Source organism: Rattus norvegicus, chromosome 3, assembly GCF_036323735.1.
Source record: "Rattus norvegicus strain BN/NHsdMcwi chromosome 3, GRCr8, whole genome shotgun sequence".
NCBI classification, from domain to species: Eukaryota; Metazoa; Chordata; class Mammalia; order Rodentia; family Muridae; genus Rattus; species Rattus norvegicus.
The window spans coordinates 75,526,918-75,542,733 of NC_086021.1; the positions used below are offsets into that span (position 1 = coordinate 75,526,918).

Genomic DNA, 15,816 nt, shown 5'->3' on the forward strand with positions numbered 1-15,816 from the left:
GAATAGTAAATAGTTGTGGCGTCTTTTCCCTTCCCTAGTTGATTGGCTGTAAGGACTAGGAACTGTGACTTTCAGTCCTGGCCACATGTTGAAATTATCTGGGAATCTCTTGTTAACTGATGCCAGTCTCAACCCAAGTTCAGTTGTAGAATCTCTTGAGGGAGGGAACAGGCCTGTTTAAAATGTCCCCGTGTGGTTTCAATGTGACTCCGGCATGAAGGCTCGTTGTCTGGAAACAATGCATCCAGCCTCAACAAGGAGGGCTTGTTCAAAACGACTTGCTGGCCAGCACATTCCTCAAAATGTTCTCCTGGTGCTGTTCTGCTGGTTGGGGACCCACACTCTGAGAACATGAAGTGCTGTGTTGAAAATCTGGAAGCCAAAAGTGAGGTTTAGTGGAAAAGAGAGCCATGACTGCTTAGTCATGGCTGCCACTGTCGCCAAAAGGAAGGATGTATTTGTGGTTCCCTCTGTTAAGAAACTCATCAGGTAACTGCCTTCCATAAAAATGTGGAAACAGACTACCCCTGGAAAGAGTGTGTCTTTACAGCTCATATTACCCGTGTTCTGACAGCCAGAATGGAGTCACTCAGCTACGTCCAGCACAGTGCTCCTCCGTGGTGCTCCTGATGGCTGGCGCCTAGGATCTCTACCCACTGTATACCTAATACCAGAGAGTAGCTTGTGTTCCCGAGAGCTATTTTATCTCATCTGTGGGCTGGGACCTAACACTGAGCGTGACCTAGAGTCCCGGAACACACTTGTTTAAATGGCATACCCTAGAAGTCTACAGATGGCCTGGGGAGGTGTCGGGACCAGTAAAAAGGAGCTACGGAGCACAGGCAAGCAACAGACGCTCTACTGCTTCTGCCTTACCCTTTGACCTCTGACCTCTGACTACTTTGTGGTGGTTTCCTTTCAGTTCTCCAAACCACTCCTGATGAGAAACGCTTTCCAGATTCAGGAGTAGAATCCAACAGCAGACATGAAGAGACTTCAAGGAACTGTCCTGCTGAAGCTGACACAGACTGGTAAGTTAGGGCTTCTCCCTCCCTTTTTCCTTCTTCCCTCCTTCCCTCCCTCCCTACCTCCCTCCCTCCCTCCCTCCCTCCTTCTCTCCCCACTTCTCTTTTTTCCTTTCTAATAGTGTCTCTTGTAGCCCAGACTGATCTCAAATTCAGAATGTAGTCCAGGATGACCTTGAACTTCTGATGCTTTTGACTTTATCTCTGAAGTTTGAGGATTACAAGTCCGCACCACCACATGAGGTTTATACAGTGCAGGGCTTAAAAACCAGAGCTTCATGCATATTAGAGGCACTCTACCAACTGAACTACATCCCCATCCAGAAAGGTCAATCTTACCATATGAGTTCTTTTGTGGACCACAAAGTACTTCTGCCACTATGTTAATACTGTAAATTGGAAAGAATGGAGCTCAAACATACTTCCCTCAGAATCTCTCATGTTACAAATCACCACCCTATAGAGAGAAGTCTTCATTTCATAAGGACAAGAAGAACACAATCTTGATTGCAAAAAATTATTTGATTCTATGTGGGGTTTTTTTGTTTTTGTTTTTGTTTTTTTGTTTTTTGTTTTTTTACCTGCGTGGGTGCTTCACAGGCAGGTGTCTGAGCACCACATGCTTGCAGTGCTCATGGAGGCCAGAAGAGGGTGATAGATCCCCAGGACAGGAGTCACAGATGGTTGTCAGTAGCTGTATGAGTGCTGGGAATTGAACCCAGGTCCCCTGGAAGAGCAGCCAGTGCTCTTAACCGCTGAGCTGCCACTCTAACTGCCAACCTCTTTGTGTTCTTATGGTAGTAAAACCTTTAATTGGTTCCTTTGGGTTAAAAGAGTGTTTTTCAATCTGGAGCAACACAGTACTAACATTATGGGATGGTTGGCAATGACCAAAGACACTTTTGGTTGGCACAAGATAGAAGGCATGGCTCCGCTAGGTTCTGCTGGAACAGAGTGGGTTGGAGCCAGCAATATTGCTATGTAGCCTCCTAAAACTAGCACAGCCCCTCAAAGGATTGTACAACAACAACAGCAGCAGCAGCAGCAACAACAACAGCAACAAGAAGTCAAAGCCGCAAAGCTAAAAAAATCCTAGACACAGGCAAAAGCAAAAAGAATGAAACTTCCTGCGTTACCAAAGATAAGTCAGAAAGACTGCAGCAGGGCCTGGCCATCACTGAAGTGTACTGTTTCAGCGGACATCTGCACTAATCAGCTCTGAAGGGATTTTGACTCTGGGCTCAGACCAGGCCAGCACAGCTGTGAAATATGGCCCTAGAGACCTCTGGATCACTCAGACCTGTTCTTCAGGGCAGACTTCTAACATTCCTCCCTCGAGTGAAGCTCCCAGGCTGCGTCACATAGGTTACTAGGAAGAGGAAACAGCTAAATGCAGGAGGGCACAGTTAAAAAGCAAAGAACCAAATAGAATGAAGCTTGTGCTTAAAAAAGAAATTTAAAGCTGATAAAACAAACTGAAGTTTTCCGTTTGAAAAAAAAAAAAAGAGGCCAACACGCAGTTCCCTTTGGTGAGGAAAGAAGGAAGGAGAGGCAGGAGGAGTTTGTAGGAAGATCCAGACACAATGACAATATGTGCAGAGGGTGGGATGGCAGGGGAGTTTGAGGCCATCTCTGCAGCCCCATCCAATGGTCAGCACTGGGTCATTCTCTTCTGTATCACTCTGTGAGCCCTGGTGACAGCTAGGGTCAGGCTCTCAAAAGCTGACCAGTGTTGCAGATGTGTAAGTGTGCTGGGCTAGTACACAACGGGTCTGGCTTTGATGCCCGGCACTACAGAAGTTAATCAGAAGAGAAAGGAAAATACATTTTTAGGTTAGCTTTGTCAGATTTCCCATTGGCTGCCCTCCATCAGCTGGTGGGGGTTGTTCAGTGTCGTGCAGAGCTAAGGGGCAGGTCTGAGGTCCGAGTCTAGAACCTTTGTCTCCAGGAACAACAATCGCTAGTACTTATTACTGTTAATGTCTTCCCGGCTAAATGGTTTGCAGACAGTAACCTGCTCAAGCAATGGGAGAAGAGCACATTCTAGCATTTCCAGCACTTAGAGATTATAAATTACGGGCAGTGTTACTTATAACAGTCAGAATTTGAGCACAGGCCATCTACTCCAGCGTCCACACTTTCAGGCTATAAATTCTACAGCCTCCCGAGCGAGGCTCCAGATGCCCAAAGATTCCTCCAGGGCCTTCTCTGTTCTATCCACATTGTGTCTTTATTTGTCCTACCTTAAATCTTGAATCACAACCAGAGAGGGAAAAATATATCGTGATTATATCACTCTTAGATTGATGGAATGTATTCCAGCACCCATTTCCTAGTCTACAGCTCCATGGGAAAGGTGCTCCCAACATGTATGACGAAGTGGGTCAGTTCAGCAGGAGAGAAGACAGACTTGCCTGAGAGAGGGAGTTAGTCTGTGCCGTGGGGCATCTCGGCTCTGTTTTCTGTGTGAACCGGTGATGGTGTACAGAGAATGAGGAAGTAAAAAGTATCTCTGGGTTGTGAGCCTTGCTCGAACAATGGGGACCCTCTCGTCTTAAGGGAAGTAGCTCTTGATTTAATCTGACCTGTCTGAGGCCTTCAATGTGCCATTTCCCACCACAGCGAGGCAGTTATGTGAGAAGGACCCATAGGAATCGGGTGAGGGCTCCGATGTGGAGGGAAGATGCAGCTGGTTCTGCACGCTGGCTATGATACACCCCAGAGAATCTGCTTCAGTGTGGACACTTCAGAGTGGCTGGAACCTTCGTGATTCAGGCAGCTAAAGGAGAGCTGGCACCTCACAAGACGGCGAGATGGGCACATGTTTCTTCTGGGTGTCACCCTTGTAGTTCTGGGGCTGGGAGCCAACTGGGCTGACCTCAGGATTAATGATCCAGAGAAGCAGCCTTGCAGTCACGAGGCCCAACTGTGGGCCAGATTTTCATGTGGCCCATGAAATACAGATCGCTCCATTGCTTGATAAATACTCTGTGTGGGGAGTTCTTTGTGGGAAGACGTGGCAGCACTGAGGACTAAGGAGAATAAATCCTCCAGTGTATTTCCCAGCACCGTGGCCTAGCTGGTGCATTCACTTATAGGGAAGAGGGAAAATGGGAGCATGGGGGGAGGAAGAAGTAAGAAACCGTAGTCTCCTATGATACAGTAAACACTATCTACGTGCACCTTAATGTTTTTTATTAATTTACTTATTTTATGTGTATGAGTGTCTTCATGCACACCAGAAGAGGGCATCAGATCCCTTTACAGATGGTTGTGAGCCACCACGTGGTTGTTGGGAATTGAACTCAGGACCTCTGGAAGAGCAGCCAGTGTTCCTAACCACTGAGCCATCTCTCCAGCCCTGTATGTTACCTTATTTGTGTGGAACAAGAATGAGTTTTGGGAGCAACCCTAGGTGCAGGTCTTAGTTCAGCCACTTAGAGGCTTCCATACAGTTGCTGTGTTCCCTCCATTCTCTGAACTTCAGAATCCTAGACGGCAGAGGGGAAGGCAGCTGGGATGGCTAGAGAAAAATCTCCATGAAGGGGCAAGCTCAGTGCTAGACACAGCAAAGAGGGCTGTTGAGTTGTTGGTCATGGTGACAGAAGTATTAACAACTATAGTAGTAATATTAGCATTTAAAGCTGATGTAGGAAGAACAAGACCCCTCTGGTTCAGTTCTAGAATTATGGTCCAAGATAAGCATTGAGGTTTCCAAAACTTTAGGATCGATTCCAGATGTTTACTCTCAACTTTAACCTGAATGCCAAACTTCATTTGCATTTCTGGTTCTGTTCTCAGGGGTAAAGCCCAGGTTGACTTTAGGCCCTGGGCTCACTCTTGCCATTAGGGCTAGGACACAGCTAGCAGCGCGTCCACACATAACCATCAGAGCCTTGTCGTTAGGGTCTTCTTAGACTTCCGAGATGTTTACGCTGTTAATTGGCCACATTTATTTCCAAAACCTTTGAGGCTAGGAATCTTATCAGCAGCTGAAAGAACTTCAAGGAGAAATCTGTTTCGCGTTATATTTTTCCTTGTGGATTTGCTTATGGCTGTACATAAATATTTATCTGAACTATTTCAACAAACCCTAAATCATCAGTGATCCTTCTGCAAGGGGCTCTTTTAGAAGATTTGTGTATGTCGAGAATGTCAGCAATCTCTTTATAGTACCAGATTCCGAGGACCAGAGGCCTTTTGCAAATATTTGGAACTGCTGGGAGCTTTTCAACATGTCCTTTACTTTCCCATTTCTGTGTGTCTCTTCATGCTAATCCTCCTGGAGAGGATTACCCTGCCTGGACTTTCTTTACCTGTTGACGTTTCCCCTTCCTTCAAAGTCTCAGTCCTGTGGCCCCTGCTCTAGGGCCGAGAGCAGACACAAGCAGAAGAGGGTTCCAGATACGAGTGGAAACAGGCTGTGGTCCAGCCACAGGATGTGTAGGAACTGCTCTGGGGACACTGAAGGGTCCAGCAGAAGAAGACAAGAATGAGTGGGAATGAGGTGAAGAAATAGAACTGTTATGGGCAGAGACAGGTGGGGCCTGCATTTGGGGGACCTCCTAACTGAGCAACAGCACAACAAAATGAGGAAACCCTCTATCGGCACACACCAAACGTTTGGCTTGACTATGGCAGATACAATGGCAGATACATTGGCAGGTGTTTGTTATTGCTCATACAGTGTTTCTCTAGTTTTTGATTAGTTTCTAACATACAAAACTAGAAACATTTCGTGAAACAACCCAGATTTCGGATAGCCTTTTAGAACTTGGAGCATCCTGCTGTGGTGATGTGTTAGAGCCCTCAGTGCTGTCTTCTCCACTCCCCTGCCTGCTGCTCTCCTCATCCTTGCTTAGCTATGCTGGCATCTGCATGGGAATGCTGCGCTCTGTGTCCTGGGGCCTCAGCCAGCCCAGGGACAATTCAGGCTAGGACTCTGGAGCTAGACTGTCTCTGTCCAGGTCTGGGTCCAGCCGTGTCCATCCTTAGTCAAGTATGTTTTTAAATAATTTCACCTACCCAATATGGCTGATGTGCTAATAACCATGATAGACATTTAGAGGATTACCCAGCATGCCCTAGGTTAAAGCATTAGCTGCCATCTCTCTGTCCCACGAGAGACAGTAAACACCCAAGCTGGCACTGGCATTTCTGCGTCACTCACAGAACCTAGGGCTTAGGCTCTTTGGCCATAAGAGGGATTGAGTGGCTGATGAATGACTGTGTTTTCATGCTTCCTGGTTCTCTAAAGTTGGGCGTCAGCATGCTAATTAGCTTTTCATACAGCAGAGAGCTGGCGTTCTCCGAAAGTCATCAGTACTGATGACGTAAGGAGGTCCCTCCAACCTCAGAGACAAACCCACCTTTAGAAAGCTGTTGAGGTAGGGGTGGGTGGGTTGTTTTAGCAGTTTGGTTGTTAGCAGGCAGCTCTCTGTGATTTATTTCTCACGGTGAAGTCAGTCTCTAGAGATCAGAACATAGGAACTTCAGCAGAGAGGAAGTCGGAGTGTATATCTGACAGGATCCTGGGCCTTTCCAATCTGATCCCCACACCTCCAAGCCGTAGAGACAAGGCTTTGAACTCAGTACCTCAGACAAGGTGGGCTGTTATCTAAGAACCGGTTTGCAATGCTCCGATGCACTTTATATGTGCTGACATCATAATCCTGCCCCACCCGGGCCTTCCGGGCTGAGTCCGATGGATGGGAGCTTTTGTGGTTAGGTTAATCTGCCCTACAGTGCCTTGTATCGGCAAAGTTGCTCTGCAAAGTTGGATTCTCTGTCTCCTAAGAAAAGTTGCATCTCAATAAAGTCACATTCAATTCTATTTGGATAAAAAGCACCTAAAGCTGCCCTCCTTTTGTATGAAAAGACCCCATTATTTATTTATCAAGAAACCTGTCCAACACACTCTCTCTCTCTCACTTGCTCTCCCTGCCCCCCTTCATCATTCCTCTCATAAAATTAACACCTGCATCTTTAAAGTTGTAGTCCTACACTAAAAGGCAACCCGCAGTAAATGACAAAATGTGGTTGGTTCTGGCTGCTTCTCAACTTCTCCTCTGTGTTTCACGAGGGTCCACAAGTCTGGCAGTCCAGCCCTTGGCTCTTTTGTCTGCCTGGAGACCCTCACCATATGCAGCCTGGTGATGGAACCCTGCCAAAACACATGTCAGGCCCATATTGAAGAATTTAAGAGAAGGTGCCCAAGTATGAGCTGTTACAAGAAATATTTTCCCTTCGTATAAAAATGATCTTTGTGTGTCTGTGTGCCACCACGTAGCAACAGTGCACACTTCCTAACTTTATTTCATCTCCTCCTTTGAGTTAGAAGGAAATAGCTCTCAGAGTTTCCTCCCAAACTCATTCTGTGACTCACGCTTCGCCTATGAGAACACAGATCTGTCAAGATAGCTTGCACCTGTATTGTCCCAAGCAAGTGTTGGCCGTGAAAGCTGTTGACAGCAGTGGGGTCGCAGCCTCTCTGCATCTTAGTAACGGCCGTGCTTAGACTTGTCTCCTTCATCAGAACCAACACAGTGGCCTAGGTTTGTTCTTTTCATCTGAATGGTTGCTGTGGGGAAGAGAGAGGTGGGGAACTTTGGAGAAACAGAGATCTTGTGAGTGCTGTGATTGGGAAATTAGATAATAAACAGTCCCAGGACAGAACAACCCCAGTGGCCAAGATCAACACAGTCTAGATGTGGGCAGGAGTAGCCTTCCTGCCTGCCCCTCCCCAGAGAGCCCTTTGTGTCAACAAGCACAGCCAGCCTCCTGGCTGCCTCCCAGGCCTCAGAGAGGGGCTATCATTTTTGTTTGCTTTGCAAATATCTTAATGGGAAGTGGTTCAACACCACCTATGGGTTAATCTGAGGGCTTCTGCCTGGCAGCTGTTGGCTCTGGGCACCACATGGCTGCTCTCCGGTGGAGGCAGCAGAGCTGGCCGGCCCTAATCTGTGCCAGGTTGAGGTATCTGCTTCGCCTCCTGGATTTACAGACAGGCGGCAGGAAGCACCTTGTTACCTTTTATTTTTAGTTTGTTCCTCCACCTGGGAGGGCGAGGCTGCTCTTGTCAGATCCAACTGTGCTTTCTCTTGAAGTCAGGGTAGTTGAAATTTTTTCACCATTGGGAAGGATCCTCGTTTCCCTAAGCTCATGCTTGCAGAATCTGAGCTTTCTATTAATTGAGGTGATGTTGGAAGTAATATTTTGGGACGATCTAGCGGCCACACACAGGGGGATACAGGACACCCCCCCACACACCAGGGTCTTCATCTGGGATCCAAAGAACCAGAGAGCTGCTGGGCCGCTGTAGAATTTCACTCCGCTGCTCTGTCAGTTCTGAGAAAGCCTGATATGGCTTTTGTTCTTCGGGAGGGGCCAAGCCTACTTCCCAGAGTGACATGACCGAGTCAGGCCTCTGTGCACCCACAGAGTGCTGGGATAGTGCTCTTCCGCTTGCAAAGTCTTGATCTTTTCTGGGGTTTTCACACACATCCTTATGACAGGCGATGGAATCCCAGGGGCCACTCCCACAACTTTCTTACAGTAAAAACTTCCTGATCACACTCATTTGCTCAGGGCCTAGGTTTCCCCAATCTTTCGTGGAAGAGCAATTGGCAGGACTACTTCCTCCCCAAGTCATAATAAGTAAATGAGATAACACACACCGTGTGTGTGTGTGTGTGTGTGTGTGTGTGTGTGTGTGTGCAAGTGTGAATGTATGTATGTGTGTATGACTGTGTATATGTGTGCATGCACACGTGTGTATGTGTGTGTTGTATGTATATACATACACACACATTATACATACATTACATACACACACACACACATACACACACACACACACATACACTCTTCTGACACATGAATAACAGGAGTTATTCATGTTACCTTGGCAGCATAATTCTTCCTGTATGGAAGTCTTGATGGTACTTCAAGGTCCTTTAATATTAAGCCAGTGCTAAATTCAGGACAGTTTGAACATCAAAGTAAAAGAATGATGGAAAAAAAAGAATAAAACCCATTGAATAAAAATAATTCAGAAATGCGCATTGATAGAAGGGGGAAATGGGAGAGAGGGTGGAAGGAAACTCTTCATTGCAATTAGAATGTGAAGTAATAAATGTAGATTTGATGATTGAAAAATCGACATTTTTCAAGTATGGAAATGACCGCAGCTCTAGGCAAGCATCATGACTGGGTGCCTAAAACAGTAGGTGAGAGACTAGGGAATAGCACGCTATTTTCACAATGTCAGAATCAACCCCCACAAGAAGCCACTGTGACCAAATGACAGCATCACGGTGATGGAGCCACCAGACCGCATGCGCCCCTCGGAACGGCGTCTTGTCTGTGGATTTCCTGCCAAATAAGCATGACCTGGATTTAATCCTGAGGAAACAGCAGACAGACCCCAACAGAGGAGTCTTCTGGACGCTGACTGGCCAGTAGGCTGCAGAAGGAAACAGAGGGGAAGGCTGAGGAGCTCTCCCCGCTGGAAGGAGACATAAGTGAATGTGACCCCTGGTCCAGGGTTTCCTCGGCTACAGAAGTCGCCCCTGGCGTAGTTTGCAAAATCAGAGCACTGTGGAGTGGGTCACAGAGTCTTGCTACTAATCTTAATTTTCCGATTTTAGTCGCTGCACTCTGGTAGGAGAACACCCTTCCTTTTGAGAACAGACGCTTCAGTGCTTAGGAACTAAAGGAGTGTCAGGTTTCTCCAGGGGTCAGAGAAGGTCCCTGCAGTTTGCGTGTCAGAGCTCCAGTCCGCAGTGCTGTGGAAGACAGAGTCAAAGCGATAGGTGTGCGGCAGTGCTCATGCTCAGATGCCCTCTGTCAGCCTCAGCCTTCTCCCTAACTCACCAGCCTCCTTCTCTTCACCAGAATCCTCTGTCACTCTCGCTGAGCTTCACTTCCTCTAGTGCCATTGAGTTTGCTTTTTGTTTTTGTGTGTTTGTTTTTGGGGTTATAGTGTTCTTTGGGGGGGTTGGTTTTTAGATAGAATCTTTCAATATAGCCCCAACTGGTCTGGCATTCACTGTGTAGACCAGGCTGGCACTCACTATGTAGACCAGGCTAGCCTCAGACTCACAGAGATCTGCTTGCCTCTGTCTTCCAAGTGCTGGGATGAAAGATGTGCACCACCGTGCGTGATGCTAATTCAGTTTTTAAGGCGCTCACACTATGGCTCTGCATAGGTCAACCTGTCCAGCATTTCAAGACCCTACCACTGCCACGCTAGGTGAGGAGACCTGTGGCTGTAGTCCCAGCTACTCAAGGGGTGGAGCCAGGGATGTTTCCTGTGCCTGGGAGTTCAAGACCAGACCGAGCAACCACGTGAAGTCCTTGGAAGACAAAACTCATTCAAAGGAAAAGCTGAGTGACACAAAAGAAGCTGCTTGGAGGCCTTGTCCTTGCCTCCCTTTTGACATTCATTAAGATCCCCAATGTAATGGTGGGACACTGGTAACAAAACAGTATGGAGACAGAGTGGCAGCCGGATCTGGTTTCCATCTGGTTCTCACCTGTACTGCTTACTCAGAGAGCCCAGCTTCCTCCCCCTGGTCTGTGAAATGGGGAACCTGAATCTTTAGTGGAGTGGGAAGGTGAATGAGGCAACCAAGCCTCCGTTCTCTCCAGGCACCACAGAAGCTGCTGCCCATGCTGCCCGTGCTGCCCGTGCTGCCCGTGCTCCCCATGCTGCCCATGCTGCCCATGCTGCCCATGCTCCCCATGCTGCCCATGCTGCCCATGCTGCCCATGCTGCCCATGCTGCCCGTGCTGCTGAATTCTCAGGTACCGCTACCTAGGTCCTCCCCTGAACTCCAGTGCTGTGACTTGCTCTGCTGTTCTGCTAGGCTGTGACCCTCAGACAGTGCTGCATAAACTTTCAGGTTGCAGAGCCCCTGGCCCCTGCTCCCATTCCAATCCTTTTCTCAGCTGGAGACTGGAATGCTAAAGGGCCAAGACAGCTTTCCAAGTGGCTGGCAGTGGGGTACCACATGTCCGATAAGGTGCCATTTTCATCAGAAGGAAGAAAACCCTTCTGTTCCCACTTTAGACTTTTACAAAGTAGTGCAGATCAGGGAGGAAAGGAAAGAAAGGAGAACCCAAGAGCTAGCATTAACACGGTAGGCTCCCAGTTGGAGCAAAGCAATGGGGTAAACAAAAATGACCATCCTTAAAAACCTGATAGGGTTCGAGAAATTAGCATAAGTCCTAACTGGTACTGACTTAAAGCAGTGGCATAGGAAACATTTATTAGCTCCTGGAGCTTTTCAGAGAAATTAGTCCTTGAGCCGTGTTCTAAAACAGAAACCCGAGTGTATTTTAGAGCAGTGGTGTATCCACATATTTAAGTAGGATTTGCATAACCAGCTCCCTCAGCAGCAGTGCTAACTCCAGAGGGATACGAGATGTGTTTTTCAATATTCTTATAAAAAGTGCCAAGTATCCAAAACAAATGAGGAAAAAACAAAACCAGAAGCCAAGCTGTGAGGCACAATTCTACTGGGTCCTGTTGCCCAAATGCACCATGTTAAGGTCCTTTCTCTTCTAGTCTGCCCTTTGTAGTCCCATGATGTCAGATATTAAAACTCATGATGATGTTTTCCTCTTCTTAAATGTAAGAAAAATATTGAGGTACCCATTTCTGACAAAAGTATGTAAAGATTAAAAAGACTGATAACATCTAGTGTTGGAGATATAATAGGAAAAAGGATCTTTCATACATCTGTGGCTAGATGTTCAGTTTTGTTTCCTTTTAGGGGAGAAACTGATGATTTAATTTAAACCCTTAGAGAAGAAAAGGGGTTTTCTCACCCTTAGGCCCAACAGCTTCACACCAAATAGTTATGCCAGGGAGCTAAATGAATCAGAATTTAGAATCTTGTCCATTGAGTATTTAAGGGTCCCCTATTCATAATGTGAGAGACAGACACAATTTAAATATTTAAAAAAATGTGACTACTCAGCTTATTTGTGTTCAGCACTCAGGGCAACACTGTACAGCAATGAATATGATGGCATATGAGATGTGGGCCCAATTTGAAATATTTAAAACATGGTATATAGTCACTTATGCTAATCACTCAGTGGAACATTATACAGCCATATATATGATGGTATTATATGATTATAATATATAAATATATGCTCAGAATCATAAAAGGAAGCCCAAAATGCTGATATGTCGATATGTCATTGAAAAAATAGTCATGGGCCACTAGTGTGTGTGTGTGTGTGTGTGTGTGTGTGTGTGTGTGTGTGTGTGTGTATCTGAACAGATATACATCAGGATGCTAATTTTGGCTAGGTGTGAAGATTACCCCGGCCTGTATCATCATCTCCTTGGTACATGCATATGAGAGAGAAACAAAGCAATAGGCATCACTTTTCATCACGAAAGTAGTCTTGATCAGGAAAAGGGGAAATTTGGAACTATTTTGCTGTCAAGTCTTTTAGTCACTTATTTTGGTGAGGAAAGAAGACATCGATACATTGTCATAGATTGCAGTTGTAGAGCCTCAGACCCCTGGAGGCTGATAACCTGTCCCTCGGCTAACAAGTAACACCGGAACTGGTGGGCTCTCCAGTTAGAAGAGCTGAAAGTTCACAAGGGAAGGGGACTCTGGTGGCAGTCACTCGGCTCATCCCCGTGAAAGCTCTTAAAGGAGGAAGGGTTTACCCTGGCTTTCTGTCGGAAGATGCAGTCCATCACAGCGGAGACGCAATGGAGCAGAGAGGGGGAGCTGGCACCCAGCAGGTTTTTTCCATTTCCCCTCTTGCTTATTCAGTTTGGAACCCATGGGATGGTGCCTCCCACATTCAGGGCAACTCTTCTCCCCTCAGCTAGTCATCTTTGGAAAAGTTCCCCCAAGCACACACGCTAGTGAGATACCTCCTTAACACCCTAGGTTAATCTAAGTAAACTGGCCATGGATGTTAACCCGGTATCTTAGTTAGGGTCTTATTGAACCTAACTGTGAACAGACACCATGACCAATATGTCTTATAAAGGACAACATCTAATTGGAGCTGGCTTGCAGGTTTGGAGGTCCAGTCCATTATCATCAAGGTAGGAGCATGGCAGCATCACAACATCCAGGCAGGCATGGTGCAGGAGGAGCTGAGTTCTACATCTTCACTCGAAGGAAGCCAGGAACAGGGTGAAACATCCTCAGGCAGCTAGGAGGAAGGTCTCCAAGCCCACCCCACAGTGACACACTTCCTCCAACACGGCCACGCCTTCTAATAGTGCCACTATTAGGGCCAAGCATATGCAAACCATCACACCAGGCCATGGTGCCTACTGACCTTTGTGCTGCTCCCTGGATCAGACTCCCAGACAGCTTCCTCCGCAGGTGAGACACAGACCCTCAGCTCATCCGAGTGGGAACCAGGCAAATCATCTACAGAGCCACATTTTCATGGTCTGGGCATTCAGTATAGAATAGAAATGGCAGCCTGCAGTCCCACCAAGAGGGGAAAAGGCAGAGAGGGTGGAGGTGGAGACCGACCGGAGACATTTCACTGGGCCTTGGCAGGTGCCTACTGGTAAAGGTAGTTGAATGGAAAAGGAAATCATGCTACACACATCAGCTTTTTAAGTTTTGTAATGAAAGATTCATTAACATGTGCACTTGATTCTTGTGAACTTAAAATGCAAGAATCTGTCCTTTAAAGAGCATTTTAACACCTTGTACTCTGTGTGTTCAAAGTTAAAGAGCATACAAGGTTAAAATAGGTAATGACACCTGGGACAGAGCAGGGGAGAACGGGGGCACTGCTGGGGAGGCTGGCGTACCCTCTGTGTTATCCCTCAACCCTTGGAGAGTTCCTTATTCCTTATTAGAACTAAATAATAGAGCTGGAGAGATGGCCAAGTGGCTAAGACAGCTGGCTATACAGGAACGAAGACCTATGTTCGGATGCCAGCACTCACATAAAAAGTCAGGCATGACTACGCATACTTGTGGTTTCAGTACTTGGGCCAGAGACACGAGGGTCACTGGGGCTGCCTTGCTGTCAGCCTAGCTACAAGTTCAATCAGAGATTCTGTGTCAAAGGAATAAGGGAGAGGAAGGTAGAGCTGGGAAACTGTTGTCTTCCCTGGCCTCTGTGCATGCACATTAACCTTTCCAGCTGGCAATGTGAACCCTGGGAGAGCGGGGCCTAAACATGAATCAGACTAAAGTCAACTTTATTCAGAGCACCTAACAATTTATACTCTCGGGGTTAAGAAGTGTCACCTGAGTAAAGTGTGCAATCACAAGGATGCCACACCTAGGAGGAGCATGAAAACACATTCTAAGAGCAAATTTGTGGTTTGAAGAAACTGAGGTCACAGGACTCTTGTTTTCTCGGAGGTTTCTTACAAGCACTTAGAATTCTCACAGTACCTTATTCTTGAACTGTGTTGTGACACACTCGCACAGAAGCATAGACCTCTGCATATGCGTGCGTGTACACACACACACACACACACACACAGAGAGAGAGAGAGAGAGAGAGAGAGAGAGAGAGAGAGAGAGAGAGATGGACAGACAGACTGGAGGCACCAAGAAGCCTTGAAAGGCTCCAACACCTAGCTCTAATTCACATGAGAATTGCCAGTCTCAAGTCAGCACAGGATCTTCAACAACGGCTAGAGTCCCCTGATATTACCTCTTACACATCTTTATCTACCATTGTGACTTGAAAGCATTGTGACTTGAAACCAATCTCTTCCTTTTCCCGGTGTACCCTCCATAAAGAAAGCTGTATGGTGTGCGTGTCTGAAACCTGTGTTCCCCAAGGGCCCCGGAGGCCTCCTCACCTCCTGCTTGGAGCACCTTGTCTGCAGGCTTGTTCAATAGCTGCTCCTTGGCTGCAGGAAATGGCTCCCTGACTAAAAGACTGTTTTGTCCCATGTCATCAAAGGAACAGGGGACGGTTTGCTAGCTGTGCTGAGTAACCTTTCTCCCAGGGCTGCCATGTGAGGAACAAGCTTGACAGAAATGACTCCTACGAGTCACCAGGAAGCTAACAAAACCCAACCTGTGACGTTGGAACCTGCCCTGCTTTGCAACTAGCATATGCTTTCAAGTGTGTAGCGCTAATGCATGTCTCAATTTGTTTAGGCACCAATAAGCTGTAATCGATACAGGATAAGATGTAACTCTAATCAAAATGAATGAAACGTACACAAAGAAACAGTTTAAATGAGGCATAGGAAGCAGAGACTCGACAGGCAGCGTGTGTGTCTCGATTCTCATCTAAAACCAGACAGTAACAGAGGCTAACCTCGTCTGAGAAAAGGCCGGCTGTCAGACAAGTGTGATGATGAACCTTATCCTCCAAGACCGTCACCTTTCTAACTCTTTAGTCTCCAGACTCTAGCGACCAGCTAGCGAGGGAACAAATACGGTGCAATTTGCTGCTCCTTGCAAAAAATCACACGCCAGCATTATGCTTTTCAAATACGACTCCACGTTCGGTTAGGGTAGCCCCATGACCCCCTTTCCACTATTCCTCAGTGAAGTGACAAATTGAATTTCAGAGCCTGTGAAGCTGAGGCCGAGACCCTAGCCCACAGTGACTTCCCACTGTGTTACCAGTACAGCATGACAGAGCCAGCTGGCTTCATGATCTCCACTGCAGAATGAAAAGATCCTGGGCACTCCGAGGACAGCATGCAGAAAGCCAAGCTCTACACTGCCTCTCATCTGTCACACGAGAGAAGCAGACACCAGCTCTTCGGGTTTTTTCCTTATTGCAAGGCAGATTCCTAGAAGAAGGG

The 15,816-nt window shown here is 46.9% G+C and overlaps 1 protein-coding gene across 1 annotated transcript in view; it reads left to right on the top strand.

Moving 5' to 3' along the window:
- Myo3b (myosin IIIB) overlaps window positions 1-15,816 on the top strand; it is a 408,256-nt gene that overhangs the window by 298,901 nt on the left and 93,539 nt on the right. Inside the window, exon 30 of the mRNA NM_001393777.1 lies at window positions 923-1,031. Within this exon, the coding sequence (NP_001380706.1) occupies window positions 923-1,031 (109 nt within the window). The remainder of the gene's footprint in view (window positions 1-922; window positions 1,032-15,816) is intronic.